Raw genomic sequence first — 16,764 nt, 5'->3', positions numbered from 1 at the left:
GGTCGTCGTCCCCGGAGTACTAGCTGCCACCGTTGTATGTTTTCGATGTTTGTTTGGTTTTGTCTTATTTGTACACCTGTTTCCGTTTAGTGTTAATTATGTGTCCTATAAGTTCTCGTTTTGTTAGTCGTGTGTTGTGTGTAATTGTTCCGCCTGTCAGCAGGTGCTGTGATTGTTTTGCTCCATTGTTTGGAGAGTTTTCGCACTTGTGTGCGCGCTTATTGTAATTTGGTGTTTACGCACGGTGTGCGTAATCGCTCGCCTCCGGGCTCTTTTGAGGCCCGTTTGTATTTCGTTGTCGTCTACTAAAGTCTGTTGGACGAAGCTTCTGTGTCCTGCGCCTGATTCCTGCACCACATCCACATTCAGCATTCTGACATGCCTTGATGACAGCTTTGCACACTCTTGGCATTCTCTCAACCAGCTTCACCTGGAATGCTTTTCCAACAATCTTGAGGGAGTTCCCACACATGCTTAGCACCTGTTGGCTGCTTTTCCTTCACTCTGCTGTCCGACTCATCCAAAACCATCTCAATTGGGTTGTGCATGACACAAGTAATTTTTCCAACAATTGTTTACAGACAGATTATTTCACTTATAAGTCATTGTATCACCATTCCAGTTGGTCAGAAGTTCACATACACTAAGTTGACTGTGTCTTTAAACAGCTTGGAAAATTCCAGAAAATGATGTCATTGCTTTAGAAGCTTCTGATAGGCTAATTGACATCATTTGAGTCAATTGGAGGTGTACCTGTGGATGTATTTCAAGGCCTACCTTCAAACTCAGTGCCTCTTTGCTTGATATCATGGGAAAATCAAAAGAAATCAGCCAAGACCTCAGAAAAAAGTTTTAGACCTCCACAAGTCTGGTTCATCCTTGGGAGCAATTTCCAAACGCCTGAAGGTACCACGTTCATTTGTACAAACAATAGTACGCAAGTATAAACACCATGGGACCAGGCAGCCGCCATACTGCTCAGGAAGGAGACGCGTTCTGTCTCCTAGAGATTAACGTACTTTGGTGCGAAAAGTGCAAATCAATCCCAGAACAACAGCAAATGACCCTGTGAAGATACTTGAGGAAACAGGTACAAAAGTATCTATATCCACAGTAAAACGAGTCCTATATCGACATAACCTGAAAGGCCGCTCAGCAAGGAAGAAGCCACTGCTCCAAAACCGCCATAAAAAAGCCTGACTACGGTTTGCAACTGCACATGGGGACGAAGATCTTACTTTTTGGAGAAATGTCCCCTGGTCTGATGAAACAAAAATAGAACTGTTTGGCCATAATGACCATTGTTATGTTTGGAGGAAAAGGGGGGTGGCTTACAAGCCGAAGAACACCATCCCAACCGTGAAGCACAGGGGTGGCAGCATCATGCTGTGGGGGTGCTTTGCTGCAGGAGGGACTGGTGCACTTCACAAAATAGATGGCATCATGAGGAAGGAAAATTATGTGGATATATTGAAGCAACATCTCAAGACATCAGTTAGGAAGTTAAAGCTTGGTCGCAAATGGGTCTTCCAAATGGACAATGACCCCAAGCATACTTCCAAAGGTGTGGCAAAATGGCTTAAGGACTACAAAGTCAAGGTATTGGAGTGGCCATCACAAAGCCCTGACCTCAATCCTATAGAAAATTTGTGGGTAGAACTGAAAAAGCGTGTGTGAGCAAGGAGGCCTACAAACCTGACTCAGTTACACCAGCTCTGTCAGGAGGAATGGCCAAAATTCACCCAATTTATTGTGGGAAGCTTGTGGAAGGCTACCCGAAATGTTTGACCCAAGTTAAATAATTTAAAGGCAATGCTACCAAATACTAATTGAGTGTATGTAAACTTCTGACCCACTGGGAATGTGATGAAAGAAAGAAAAGCTGAAATGAATAATTCTCTCAACTATTATTCTGACATTTCACATTCTTAAAATAAAGTTGTGATCCTAACTGACCTAAAACAGGGAATTTATACTAGGATTAAATGTCAGGAATTGTGAAAAACTGAGTTTAAATGTATTTGGCTAAGGTGTATGTAAACTTCCGACTTCAACTGTACACACACACACACTCACACACACAAACACACCCTTTGCTTGACTGTTGTAAGTAGTACTTGACTAGAGATGCATTAGGTAAGAAAGTAAGTATTTCACAGGAAACATTATTATCTTAAGGTTAAAAAGGTTCAGCGCACTTGTTAAGTGCTTGGTTACTCGCTGAATGATTAAATAATAACATGGTTTCCTTCCCCTGTTAAAAGCCAGACAGACAGACATTGAAGAGAGGGTGCTGTGAAGAATTTCCAGGATGATGTCATGGTTGTCATGAAACAAGTTAGAACAGTTGCTATGTGGACGCCATTACATCAGCCAGACACAATACTATGTTGTTGACGATACTGAAGAGATTACTTTTCCAAGAATCGGTTGAACAAGTCACTAACTGAGAGGAGCTTTTTCCAACTCACAGTGCCATGACCTTACTTGAACTACAGTTTAAAACCAAGTCAGCTGTAGCCTTATGTGTCTCTACTCAAACGAATGAAAGTCTACTATGAATGCCACATCATCATGACACTTTCCAGTCATCTCCAAAATTGCTGGTCATTTTCAGTGAAATGCAACATGTTTAGGGCAGATGTTCACACACGGCCAACTGGGGAGGATGGACAATGACCATGGAGGTGACTGCCGGGCAATCTGACTGCGTTGCCATCAGAGGAGGCTGGTGGGAGGAGCTATAGGAGGACGGGCTCATTGTAATGGCTGGAATGGAATAAATGTAACGGTATCAAACACATCAAAAATATGGAAACCACATGTTTGACTGTTCCATTTGTACCATTCCAGCCATTACAATGAGCCGGTCCTCCTATAGCTCAGCTCACCAGCCTCCTCTGGTTGCCATGGACACAGGCCTGCCTGGGCTCCCCCTGTAAGCCAGGAGAGTAGACAGTAATCACCAATCACCATGTTATGGCTGGCGACTGGCCCCCCTTGCAGAGCCCAAATGGAGCAAAGCTCATTTACTGCAGTCTGGGAACCCCAGGGCCCTTTTGGTTTGTTTACCTATGGGCATTAGTTAAAGCTCATTACACACAGGTAACTGCCAAAATAAAGGAAACACCAACATAAAGTGTCTTAATAGAGCATTGGTCCACCAATAGACTTTGTGTCCCTCATTTACTTAACTGTTTCCATTATTTTGGCAGTTAACTGTTTATGTACACGTCATTTCTCAACTGCATGGAATACCCTAATAAAGTTGTTCAATGAGCAGGTCTGGTGAATCCATTTGCACGTCATCTTATCTCACTGTGTGGGATTTGATGGTTTTAAGTCCATGTTGAGACCAATAGAGATAATATCCATCCACCACTGAGTCTTTCTTATCCTATAGGATCTTAACTGACCAAGGCAGGAGAGATAACTGTCAGACAGCCAGTCTGTCTATCACCTCTTTCCTTTACTGCTCTAAAGAGAGTGATCTCTGGAGAGGGAAACACCTGGGTGTTTGCGTTCCCCTGCTGCCCTCCAAAAGCAGACAACCTTTGGTAAGGCACACCAGGGCAAAGGCAACAGAGGGCTGTGGTCAAACATAGTGCACTATATAGGGAACAGGGTGCCATTTGGGACACTGTCAGAGTTTATTGCCCCTTTCACTCAACTGGCAAAGCCCCCTACGTTCCTCTGTCTCTTATCTCTCCCCCCTATCGTAAACAGAGAGAACACCAAGTCTGCCATGAGGATTAAGAGGTCACAGGCTGAGGTGGGGTGGGCCTGTAGTATTAATGTGTGTGTATTGATCGGAATCAGAATCGCCTTTATTCGCCAAGGAAATTTTACCCAGAAAGTATCTTAGCAAAATGGTGATGCCAGCAATATATAAAATATACAGACAGAATATAGACAGAGGAATTTATACATAGTCTACATATAGACAATATAGATGCAGGCTAGCATAGGGGTGAACAGGCCAAGGTGGGGTGGGGCTGTAGTAAGAGTGTGTGTGCATTGATGCAGGCTAGCAGAAGGGTGGACAAAACAAACAGGCTTGCTCTGCTTGACGCCTACCTGGATGCTTGTGAGGGACATCATCATAAACCTCTGAGCGATGGAGGATCAGAGATGAGGAAGACAGAAAATAAGCTCTCTCTCTCTATTTCTCTCTCTTTCTCTCTCTCTCTCTGTCTCTATATATGTCTCTCTCTGATTTCATTCAAAACAGATCCACCCCACATGCTTTCCTTGACCCATTCAAATTAATGGCACAACATCAGATAAAACATGTTTCCATTTTTGTTCTGTTTGTTTTTATTGGTATCGACACGCCACTCTTTGAGGTTTTCCTGTCGTTTTACTGTGAATACCTCCTCTTGGTAGAAGCTGAAGTTTGGGGCAGTTTCACTGCTTAGTGTAAGGGTGCTTTTCACAAATAATAAGACTAAACTGTGAGTTTGTTCGGCTTCTAACATCAGTATCTCTGACTCACTTAATAGTAAATCTGAGACAGCATAACATTTAGACAAGAGGATGAAGGATCATGAACAAACTGAAAACCATATTTTCGTTACAGTAAAAAAAAAAAACACTTCCAAGGGTTTGGCATTGTCATAAACTTTCTAATGATGGGATGGGACTCACCTGATAAAAAACTAGAGGCAACAGAACATTTAGACAAGAGGGTGAAAGGTTTGGCATTATCAGACACTTTCTAAGGATGGGATGGAGGAGTGTCATCCATCTCTCTCCACTTTCCCAGTGGGACCAGCTGCACTGAGGATCAGCCCAAGTGTCTCGTGGGCACACAGCTCTGATGCACCCCCCAGGCCTGGCTGTATAGTATTTATGACTGTTACCTAAAAACATTGGATAAAGTGCCTAATTACATCCCTCCTAACTGTTCCACACCCTCTGTGCAGCAGCCTAACTGCCTAAGCCTCAACTCTCAGCTGTTTGATAAACCCCACCTGCTATGCTCCATCTGAAATCCTCTCCCATTGACAAAACTGGAACTCTCTGAATACATGATCAAAACAAAAGGTTGAATTCTCAGTGAAGACGATTCACTTTCATTCCCTCTCTTTCTTCTCTTTTTTTGTTGATTATAACGGTTGAAGTGTCTTAAGGACCCTTTCCCAAACAGTGTTCTGTGTTTGATCAATCATGGAAGGCTCTGGATCGACTGATCATATATTTGGGAATGAGACTGAAATGGGTCTCGGTAGATGGAATCTATGTTATTTCATGTCTCTCCTATTTTCATTGTGTAATGTCCCCCCCTTCATGTTATAGTGCTATTTCTATTTTATTGTTGTATTACCATTTTCATTATTTGATTTCACTAGTCCTGCATGTTGGAGCTCCAAGCCTAAGATTTTCACTGTACCCTGCAATCACACCTGCAACCCTGTACTATTAAACACTCTGAATCTGAATCTCTGAATGTTGAGTGATTCCTGGACCTGCACTAAATGGAGGCTATCGGTTTGCAGACCACCTACACTTTACTTTCACTACTGTCTCTCTCCCTCAAAGCAACACTGGGGAAAGGAATGTAAAATAAAGGGAAAAATACCTAACATGCCGCCGCCCGTAAGCGGCCCCTTTTCACAATGGAGTTGCCCATGTCACCCCTGTCACCTTTGACACAGGTCACTGCCCCAATTTGTCTCAGCTTCAGTCTGAAGCGAAAGCCTGGGGCGCCTCTCTCATAATTTATTTTTCTCTCTCTCTCTCTCTCTCTCTCTCTCTTATTCCCTCTCTCTGTCTCTCTCTCTCTTCCTCCCTGTTCCCCAGAGTCTTTGAGAGGAACAACAAACAACCAAGGACGAGATCGGATGTAAAGGTCTGTCTGTGGTGACAGTGTGGCACTGCTTCAGTCCTGAACTTCACCAACGGCGTGGAGCCGAGACCAGGCTTTGTGGAATCTAGCTCCGACTACACCGATTTGCCCAAGGTCAATACTTTAAAAAAAAAATATTATGAAAAGCCCACCTTGTACTTATGTTTGTCCTCTGTAGTTGCTTGCCTTTCTTTGTTTACTGAAATCCATACTTTTTCTTTAAACGTTCATCAAATACAACCACCGACTGCGCATGTGGCCATTGAATCTCAACAAGGAAACAGTAAATGGTGGTATTTGATTAACTTTTTTATATTTGATGAACAGTTTAGCCTGCTACTTCAGTCCATGTCCAGGTTGTGTTGTTAACAGTGATAAGACCCAGGGCAGTGGACATTGAATTACCCCTCCTGTAATCAGAGCAACGGGAGAAAGCCTAGGGTCTGTACTTATGAAGCTTCTCAGAGTAGGAGTGCTGATCTAGGATCAGGTCCCCCCTCTTAGTCATTATGATTTAGAAGGCAAAACTGATCCTAGATCAGCACTCCTACTCTGAGAAGCTTTGTATATGCTGCCGTGGGATCTGACCTCTGACCCACATCTATAGTACACTGATCCATCCCTCTGGTGCCCAATCTGACAAACATGTTTACTAAGGAGAGGCTTGCTAGCCAGAACTGGGGGATATATGGATACATGGTTTAGCATGGTTTAACATACAGTGGTTCCTCAGGTAAAAGTTGCATCATACCACAGTATAGCATGCGGTATCCTGTGCTATGGCATGGTACAATCCCACAATGGACCTCAATGGGCCACGGCATAACTTCAAAACATTTAATTGAGGAACCACTGTAGGGATAATATTATGCATTATATGTAACAGATCAGTGTAAAACATACTCTGAGCCATTGTATTTCTTGATGAAATATGGATTTTAGACAAATTCACGCGGCAGTTTTCCTGAGCCAAGAAAGGTTGTTCTGCGTTAAATGAGGACAGACTTCGACTCACGTCCACATGTGGACCACCAATTGAGGTGTGATTGATGACCATTTAAAAAAAAAATGTTTAACTAGGCAAGTCAGTTAAGAACAAGTCAGTTAAGAACACACAGTACTTGTGTCTCACAGTCACAATAACCATTAACTTGAGTGCTGCCTTGTGCCCACAAAACAAAGAGATTGAGAATGGGTCTGGAGCTACAACTCAATTTACTCTAGCAGGCTACCAACATAGGGCTATGACTCACTTTACACATTTTTGTCTAGCATACCTGAAAAACAGCATAATTAACTATCTTTCTTTATTCAAACTATTTGTACTCCAAAAAACGGTATTCATGTTTTTACTCACTTCAAGAGGTTCTGCAAACCTTGCTTACTGGAGTTTCTTCTCAGGATAGCATGTGACATGTCTCCTTTCTCCTCTTCTGGCCCTCTTTATCAGAATAAAAATATCACAAGTGTAGCTCCTCTTCTTCCAACAGAATGACAGAACCTCTCTGTCTCTTCCAGTCCTGAGCCCAACGGCCAGTGATGAGGTTTCTATATGACAGATCTCTGTACTCCTCTTTTCTCCCTCAGACGGGAAGGCACACACACTCTCTGACCTACACACACAAACACACACTCCCAGGGCTCCCTCGTCTCTTAGATCCTGGCCCCCACGCAGCCTGTTGAAAATGTGAGGAAAGCTCAGAGCAGCACTCTCTTTCCTCTCACAGAGACAGGTTTCAGTCACTGCCCCCGTCACCCTCCTCCTCTCTCCCTCTCTCCTCCTCCTCTCTCCCTCTCTCCTCCTCTCCCTCTCTGCTACATGTGGTTCTTATTTAGTGCTCAGACCGTGGCCCAATATCTTTTCCCCTCCCTTTCCCGTTCTGCAGGGTCATGTGTCTTTCCCTGGGGGAGGTGTAAAATGATACCCCCACCCAACGTCCTCTAATCCAGCCCCCTAAAACCCCCCTGTCCCTCTGTCTGTCCCCCAGCTCATCCACTCCTTACATCTCAATCTTCACTCAGATTAGAAAAGATGAAGAAAAACAATGAAGATATTTCTGTTTGGGTACAAACAACACTTAATGGTCCTACACATACAATGGGGAAAAAAAGTATTTAGTCAGCCACCAATTGTGCAAGTTCTCCCACTTAAAAAAATGAGAGAGGCCTGTAATTTTCATCATAGGTACACGTCAACTATGACAGACAAATTGAGGAAAAAAAATCCAGAAAATCACATTGTAGGATTTTTAATGAATTTATTTGCAAATTATGGTAGAAAATAAGTATTTGGTCACCTACAAACAAGCAAGATTTCTGGCTCTCACAGACCTGTAACTTCTTCTTTAAGAGGCTCCTCTGTCCTCCACTCGTTACCTGTATTAATGGCACCTGTTTGAACTTGATATCAGTATAAAAGACACCTGTCCACAACCTCAAACAGTCACACTCCAAACTCCACTATGGCCAAGACCAAAGAGCTGTCAAAGGACACCAGAAACAAAATTGTAGACCTGCACCAGGCTGGGAAGACTGAATCTGCAATAGGTAAGCAGCTTGGTTTGAAGAAATCAACTGTGGGAGCAATTATTAGGAAATGGAAGACATACAAGACCACTGATAATCTCCCTCGATCTGGGGCTCCACGCAAGATCTCACCCCGTGGGGTCAAAATGATCACAAGAACGGTGAGCAAAAATCCCAGAACCACACGGGGGGACCCAGTGAATGACCTGCAGAGAGCTGGGACCAAAGTAACTGTCACGCCCTGGCTCTGGGGACTATTAAATGTTGAGCCAGGGTGTGGATTTCCTATTGTTTAGTTTTCTAGGTTTGTGTTCTAGTTCGTGTATATCTATGTTGGCCAGGGTGGTTCCCAATCAGAGGCAGCTGTAGCTTGTTGTCTCTGATTGGGGACCATACTTAGGCAGCCTGTTTGGCACTGTTATTTTGTGGGATCTTGTTCCGTTTGGTTTGGTGTGTATAACCTAGGACTTCACGTATCATTTGGTTTGTTGTTTTGGTTCGTGTGCAGTACGGTAAATAAAATGTACGCTTATCACGCTGCGCCTTGGTCCGAGTCTTCCTGTAACGATCGTGACAGTAACAAAGCCTACCATCAGTAACACACTACGCCGCCAGGGACTCAAATCCTGCAGTGCCAGACGTGTCCCCCTGCTTAAGCCAGTACATGTCCAGGCCCGTCTGAAGATTGCTAGAGTGCATTTGGATGATCCAGAAGAGGATTGGGAGAATGTCATATGGTCAGATGAAACCAAAATATAACTTTTTGGTAAAAACTCAACTCGTCGTGTTTGGAGGACAAAGAATGCTGAGTTGCATCCAAAGAACACCATACCTACTGTGAAGCATGGGGGTGGAAACATCATGCTTTGGGACTGTTTTTCTGCAAAGGGACCAGGACGACTGATCCGTCTAAAGGAAAGAATGAATGGGGCCATGTATCGTGAGATTTTGAGTGAAAACCTCCTTCCATCAGCAAGGGCATTGAAGATGAAACGTGGCTGGGTCTTTCAGCATGACAATGATCCCAAACACACCACCCGGGAAACGAAAGAGTGGCTACGTAAGAAGCATTTCAAGGTCCTGGAGTGGCCTAGCCAGTCTCCAGATCTCAACCCCATAGAAAATCTTTGGAGGGAGTTGAAAGTCCGTGTTGCCCAGCGACAGCCCCAAAACATCACTGCTCTAGAGGAGATCTGCATGGAGGAATGGGCCAAAATACCAGCAACAGTGTGTGAAAACCTTGTGAAGACTTACAGAAAACGTTTGACCTGTGTCATATTATTATTATTATTATTATTGCCAACAAAGGGTATATAACAAAGTATTGAGAAACTTTTGTTATTGACCAAATACTTATTTTCCACCATAATTTGCAAATAAATTCATAAAAAATCCTACAATGTGATTTTCTGGATTTTTTTTCTCTCATTTTGTCTGTCATAGTTGACGTGTACCTATGATGAAAATTACAGGCCTCTCTCATCTTTTTAAGTGGGAGAACTTGCACAATTGGTGGCTGACTAAATATTTTTTTCCCCCATGCATGTCCTGTTTACACTCTCTCAAATTACTAATAATCAGTTTTAAAAAATATTGAGTAGGTTCAGTTTTATTTACCAATCATAAAGTAGTAAAAGCACTTTGATTGAACACATTTTGTTGATCAAATATGACTTATTTAGAGGCATGTGGCATTTGGAGAAGGGTAACTGATTACCTCGGCAAAGTACTGTATGTCACTTTGGTGGTCCTCTATGTCCCTTTCCAGCCTATGGGGCTCATGAAAGTGACAATCTCAGTGGGACTTGGTGCCAGTGAGGCCATGCAGAAGATACATGACAAAGTTCAGTTTTCTTGGAAAACAATCAGGGAATATTCTGAACCTGCAACAACAGGTCATTGGGGAGTCTCCTGTGTATTCAGTGTGTGTGACAAATGACAAGCTTTCTTGTAAGCAGACAAATGGTAGCATAGCGTCGGTCATACACTATTCAAACATAATAACACGATTTATAGTTCCTATATGGACTTTCTGTTTTATGAGAATGTGCACTTTTTTCAGGCCCCAAAGAAAGAAGGATCACAAGCCACTCAACAGGCCTCCTGTAGCACAGTTGGTAGAGCATGGCGCTTGTAACGTCAGGGTTGTGGGTTTGTTTCCCACGGGGGGCCAGTATGAAAAATTTATGCACTCACTAACTGTAAATCGCTCTGGATAAGAGCGTCTACTAAATGACTAAAATGTAAATGTAACACACACAGACAAACACACTTTCCTTTCCTATTCAGCCTCTCATGAATAACCCCCCCCAAAGTACATTGTCTCACACACATTCACCAGGGCGACGACATAGTTAACGCCGTTACCATGGCGAAGCTGCCCACCATTCACGCCTCCTGTGCTGCTGAGTCTCTCTCTGTGACACGTCAGACAAAGGGAGTACTCAGCCTGTCAGAGCCCGCCATAGATCGGCCGTCCCACCGTCCCACCCCCCTCATCAGGAGAAGCTGCTCACACAGCAGGGGAGCAGCGGTGGGACAACCCAAGCCAAAGAAAATACTATATGGCACCCTCACTGACCTGAACACTGGTCATATCCAGACCTGGGTTCAAAAACTATTGAAATAATTGTAAGTACTTTATCTTTGCTTGATTAAGTTTGCCTGGCTTAATCGACCAATAGAATAGTCCCAAAATGTAAAACCCAGCCCATCTGGCATTGTAGGTACGCTATAGCAAATGTTCAAAGTATTTGAAAGATTTCTAATAATGTTTGAACCCAGGTCTGGTTGTATCCCGCTGGTCGTATCCCAGACACACAGAATAAACAGTCCCATAAGTCTAAGACACTACCTGGCCATGTCACTTGGGCAGCTAGATCAGCTAGTCTTGACCAGCTACTGTGTTATTAGTTTCAGTTACAACAGCATAATTGTTGAATAACTATACAGTAGTGTAGCTAAGTCACTACTCTGTCTCTACTGTTAACTTTCTACTCGTTCAAGTACTGGTGCCCGAAGTAAAGTAAGTGAGTAGTGACCGAGAAAAGATTACATTATACTCTAATGTAGCTTTTTTTATAATGGAATATTATTAACCATTATTATTTTGAGAAGGTTATATTTAATACATTCTAAAGTCTTAGCAAGTTGTGTACCGTATATGACCCAGAGTACAGTGGATCATTTATGAGAGAGAAGGCCTAATGCCAGCCAACTCTACAGTATGATACCACCGGTGTGGTTGATCCACAGCTGCAGGGCCAGGGCTTGACACACACACACACACACACACAAACACACACACAGAATCTGATCCACACACAGAACAGAACCCTGTCATTGTGCATTCCTCCCCTGACACGAAGGAGGAGGTGGATCATCATCAGACACTGCTTTGTGCCTGCGTGTCTGTGTGTCTGTGTGTCTGCGTGTCTGTGTGTCTGTGTGTCTGTGTGTCTGTGTGTCTGTGTGTCTGTGTGTCTGTGTGTCTGTGTGTCTGTGTGTCTGTGTGTCTGCGTGTCTGTGTGTCTGCGTGTCTGCGTGTCTGTGTGTCTGTGTGTGTCTGTGTGTCTGTGTGTCTGTGTGTCTGCGTGTCTGCGTGTCTGTGTGTCTGTGTGTCTGTGTGTCTGTGTGCCTGCGTGTCTGCGTGTCTGTGTGTCTGCGTGCCTGCGTGTCTGCGTGTCTGTGTGCCTGCGTGTCTGTGTGTCTGCGTGCCTGCGTGTCTGTGTGTCTGTGTGTCTGCGTGCCTGCGTTTCTGTGTGTCTGTGTGTCTGCATGTCTGTGTGTCTGTGTGTCTGCGTGCATTTGCTTGTGTGTATAAACTGAATGACCATACTGTGCAGAGAGAAACAAACAGATCTATAATATGCAGCACATTTTATTGCTAATGACAGATACCAAATCTAATTCTTGGACAGCGTGATCTGTAGCTCACCTGCGTACACTAAACAGGAGATTTACGATCACTTCTTATCAATCCTGAGACATACAGTGCAGACTTAGCGGAAAACTCGATTTACTGTGCAATAGGAGGGGGGAGACAAAATAGGTGGTCAGAGCCAAAACACATCAATGGACAATGATCCATGTCTTACTGCAGTCTGAGTGTGTCTGCAGCTGCTGTGAGCCACAGTGACCTGCCAGCAGACTCAGACACACTATAAGAGGCCTGTAATTATGCTGTGGCCTAAACTGTGCTGTAACTGGGGCTGAAAGTATACAGAGGAATTGGTCAGACTTTACATTACAATATTGTTATAACTGGGTAATTACTCTGAGGGGTGTGGACATGAAGCTAGGGTTGGGGTTAGGGTTATGATTATGGCTAGGGTTAGGGTTGAGCCGGGTGTGGACATGAAGTTAGGGCTAGGGACGTATGCCTGTCTACATATCGTTGTCACAATAGCTATGTGTTACAGGTACAGTACAGTACTGTATATACAGCTGTGCTCTCTTCATTTCATCACTCTGTTGTTGCAGATCATTTTCCAAACTTGATTTATCCTAATGAAAAAATGTATCAACCCCTACAGAAATGTCCATTAATTATAATCCACATAATAATTCACATTTCCTGTTGCTGCAGGATTATTTTCCTGCTGTGAGAAACTGGTCAAATTAAGATAGCACATCTGCATGGTGAGGAGTGTGTAAGGGATCGGGGGTTGGCTGGGTCTAGACAGAGTCTGACACTTCCCCGATCTACAGAGAGGGGGAGTCATCAGACTCGATCTGGTTCACCTGAGTTCTGAGCACACCTGTCAGTAATTAGTGTAGGATTTAAGGTGTGCTCAGAAGTTCAGTCGGTGCGAGGTATTGTTCCATTGTGACTTGCTAAGCGTTTTGTTCCGAGAGAGAGAGAGAGTTTGTTGTTTTTGATTACCCGTGTATCCGACCTGTGCCTTGTTGTTTGACTCCCCGAATTGCTTAATCCTCTACTTGTCTACCCCAGTGATTACCGTTCTCTGATCCTGTGCCTGTGACCTCGACTACGACTAAGCCCGCTTCTTTGGTACCTCTGCCTGTCTATGCCTGGCCCGGTTTTGACCACAGCCCGCCCGACCACGATTAAGCTATTCCCTTGTCTGTACTCTAATAAAGCATCACTATTCTGCGATTGGATCTTACCACTCTGTCCGAGTATTCATTACAGAGTGTTTAAACTGGGGTAAAGCTTATGATTCAAACCTCTCCCCTTGTAATACCATCCGCCCCTTTACCTGGGTTTCTCACACTGCCTCTCGTTCCATCTCAGAGAAAGGAGAGGTTGTGTTGATAAGTGACCAGGAGAACTAAATCCTCCCATCTCCAGGAGCTGAGTGCTGACCTGTGACCTGGAATGTGTGTCCTCTCCTCCTTCTGATACCCAGGCTCTACTCCCTCCCTCTCTCTAGCTATGAGCTGTTTGATACAGTTTTGATGCAGTTTTGATACAAAACTATAAAAGTTATAGTATTGAAAATTCAGATGTGTTTCCTCGCTTGAAATTGCAGACTATTTTACCTGAGGTAGATGGTGAACACTTCAGTACAGGTTTAGAGAGATAAGGGCATGGTACATTTGTGACAAACTTAACTCACACAGAGACATCTATTCACACAGAGATACATGTATCCTAGGTAACAGGGAAGAAACCCACCAACGTACAGTTTACATCTAATAGGGCACTTAGGCGGGGATTCAATCTGACCTCGCCTGTCGACAATGCAACATTTAAAGGTAATATCCAATTGAACCGACATCTGCAGCTGTTTACCGTGAATGCAATCTCCGCGAACGCGGTAACCTTGCCTTTAAAAGCCACAACCCAGGATCAGATTGAAGCACGGCCTAAATCACTCTCTCTCTCGCTCTCTCTCTGGTAGTGCTCAGACCGTGATTTATCATGCACAGATCTGTCATACTGTATACAGTGCCTTCAGAAAGTATTTACACCCCTTGACTTTTTCCACATTTTGTTGTGTAATAGCCTGAATTTCAAATTGATTAAATTGACATTTTTTGTCACTAGCCTACACACAATACCCCATAATGTCAATGTGGAATAATGTTTTTCTAAATGTTTACAAATTAATTAAAATGAAAAGCTGAAATGTCTTGAGTCAATAAGTATTCAACCCCTTTGTTATGGCAAGCCTAAATAAGTTCAGGAGTAAAAATTTGCTTAACAAGTCAAATAATAAGTTGCATGGCCTCACTCTGTGTGCAATAATAGTGTTTAACATGATTTGTGATTTACTACCTCATCTCTATACCCCACACATACAATTATCTGTAAGGTCCCTCAGTCGGGCAGTGAATTTCAAACACAGATTCAACCACAAAGACCAGGGAGGTTTTCCACTGCCTCACAAAGAAGGGCATGGATGGTGTATCAATACACCCAGTCACTACAAAGATACAGGTGTCCTTCCTAACTCAGTTGCCGGAGAGGAAGGAAACAGCTCAGGGATTTCACCATGAGGCCAATGGTGACTTTAAAACAGTTACAGAGTTAAATGGCTGTGATAGGAGAAACCTGAGGATGGATCAACAACATTGTAGTTAGTCCACAATACTAGCCTAATTGACAGAGTGAAAAGAAGGAAGCCTGTACAGAATACAAATATTCCAAAACATGGTTCCTGTTTGCAACAAGGCACTAAAGTAATACTGCAAAAAATGTAGCAAATCAATTAACTTTTTGTCCTGAATACGAAGTGTTATGTTTGGGGACAATCCAATACATGACATTACTGAGTACCACTCTCCATATTTTCAAGCATAGTGGTGGCTGCATCATGTTATGGGTATACTTATAATCGTTAAGGACTGGGGAGTGTTTCAGGATAAAAACAGGCGAAATCCTAGCGGAAATCTGGTTCAGTCTGGTTTCCACCAGACACTGGGAGATGAACTCACCTTTCAGCTGGACAATAACCTAAAACAGAAGGCCAAATCTACACTGGAGTTGCTTACCAGGAAGCAAGTTTTCTTTTAAATCCACAACTTGAATCCCTCCACAGCCTCATAGAGGATCTATATACATTTTCTAACCTCTCTGGATTACAACCAAATTATGACAAATGTACTATATTACGTATTGGATCACTAAAAAATTAAATATGTACATTACCATGTAGTTTACCAATAAAATGGTCTGATGGTGATGTGGATATACTTGGAATACATATCCCAAATGAAATAAATGATCTCACTTCAATACATTTTAATAGAAAGTTAGCAAAAATAGATAAGATCTTGCTACCATGGAAAGGTAAATAATAATAATAATAATAATAATAATAATAAATACCTGTCTATTTGTGAAAAAATCACCCTGATTAACTCTTTAGTATTATCCCAGTTTACCTATTTGCTTATGGTCTTGCCTAAGCCTAGCGAACAGTTTATTAAATTATATGCAAAAAAAATAATCCATTTTATTTGGAACGGTAAACCAGACAAAATTAAACTGGCCTATTTATATACTGAATATGAATTCGGAGGACAGAAATGATTAAATATTAAATCATTAGACCTATCACTAAAAGCATCAGTCATACAAAAGTTATACTTAAATGCGAACTGGTTCTTTAGCAAATTAGTAAGATTGTCTCACCCCATGTTCAAGAATGGCCTTTTTCCCTTTATTCAGATTACAACCACTCACTTTCAGTTATTTGAAAAGGAAATAATCTCCCAAATATCCCTATTTCTAAAACAAGCCACAGAAAGTTGGTTGCAATTTCAATTTAATCCTCCAGAAATGACAGAACAAATAATGCAACAAATATTGTGGTTAAACTCATATATACTAATTGATAAAAAAAACATTGTTAAAAAAAAAGGGAAAAAAATGTATAATCTTCATAAATGATATCATAGGTAGGACTGGTGGAGTTATGTCGCACATGCAGCTAACAAAAACATGTGGAAATGTCTGCTCTACTCAAAATTACAAGCAAATAATTGCAGCATTACCGCAAAAATGGAAGAGGAAAGTGGAATGGGGAAAAAGTAAGGAACTTGTCTGTCGGCCCTGCATTAAAGAACATAATTGGTCAAAGAAAATTGTACCAGTTCCATTTAAGAAAAAAAAAAAACATACCAGTTTCATTTAAGGACCAAAGGATTGACAGCCGTCCCATATAGACTGCAAAATAGTTGGGAAGAGATTTTTGACTTACCGATTCCATGTGTTTATGAACTGATACGCAAAACGACGCCGGATTCAAAACTTAGAATTTTTCAATTAAAATTATTATACAAAATTCTTGCTACCAATACAATGTTATTTATGTGGAGGATACATTTTTTTACATTTGACATTTTAGTCATTTTAGCAGACGCTCTTATCCAGAGCGACTTACAGTTAGTGAGTGCATACATTTTCATACTGGCCCCCC

The 16,764-nt window shown here is 42.5% G+C and overlaps 1 protein-coding gene across 2 annotated transcripts in view; it reads right to left on the bottom strand.

Moving 5' to 3' along the window:
- lsp1a (lymphocyte specific protein 1 a) overlaps positions 1-7,639 on the bottom strand; it is a 44,310-nt gene extending 36,671 nt beyond the window's left edge. The window contains exon 1 of one of the 2 annotated variants that reach the window (XM_041849545.2): positions 7,206-7,639. In XM_041849545.2, the coding sequence (XP_041705479.1) occupies positions 7,206-7,264 (59 nt within the window). In that variant the 5' untranslated portion in view covers positions 7,265-7,639. The remainder of the gene's footprint in view (positions 1-7,205) is intronic. The other variant, XM_041849544.1, reaches the window with a different exon arrangement.
- Between the last annotated feature and the right edge of the window lie 9,125 nt (positions 7,640-16,764).

The sequence above is a fragment of the Coregonus clupeaformis genome, chromosome 26 (assembly GCF_020615455.1).
Source record: "Coregonus clupeaformis isolate EN_2021a chromosome 26, ASM2061545v1, whole genome shotgun sequence".
NCBI classification, from domain to species: domain Eukaryota; kingdom Metazoa; phylum Chordata; class Actinopteri; order Salmoniformes; family Salmonidae; genus Coregonus; species Coregonus clupeaformis.
This window is presented reverse-complemented; position numbering and strand designations above follow the sequence as displayed.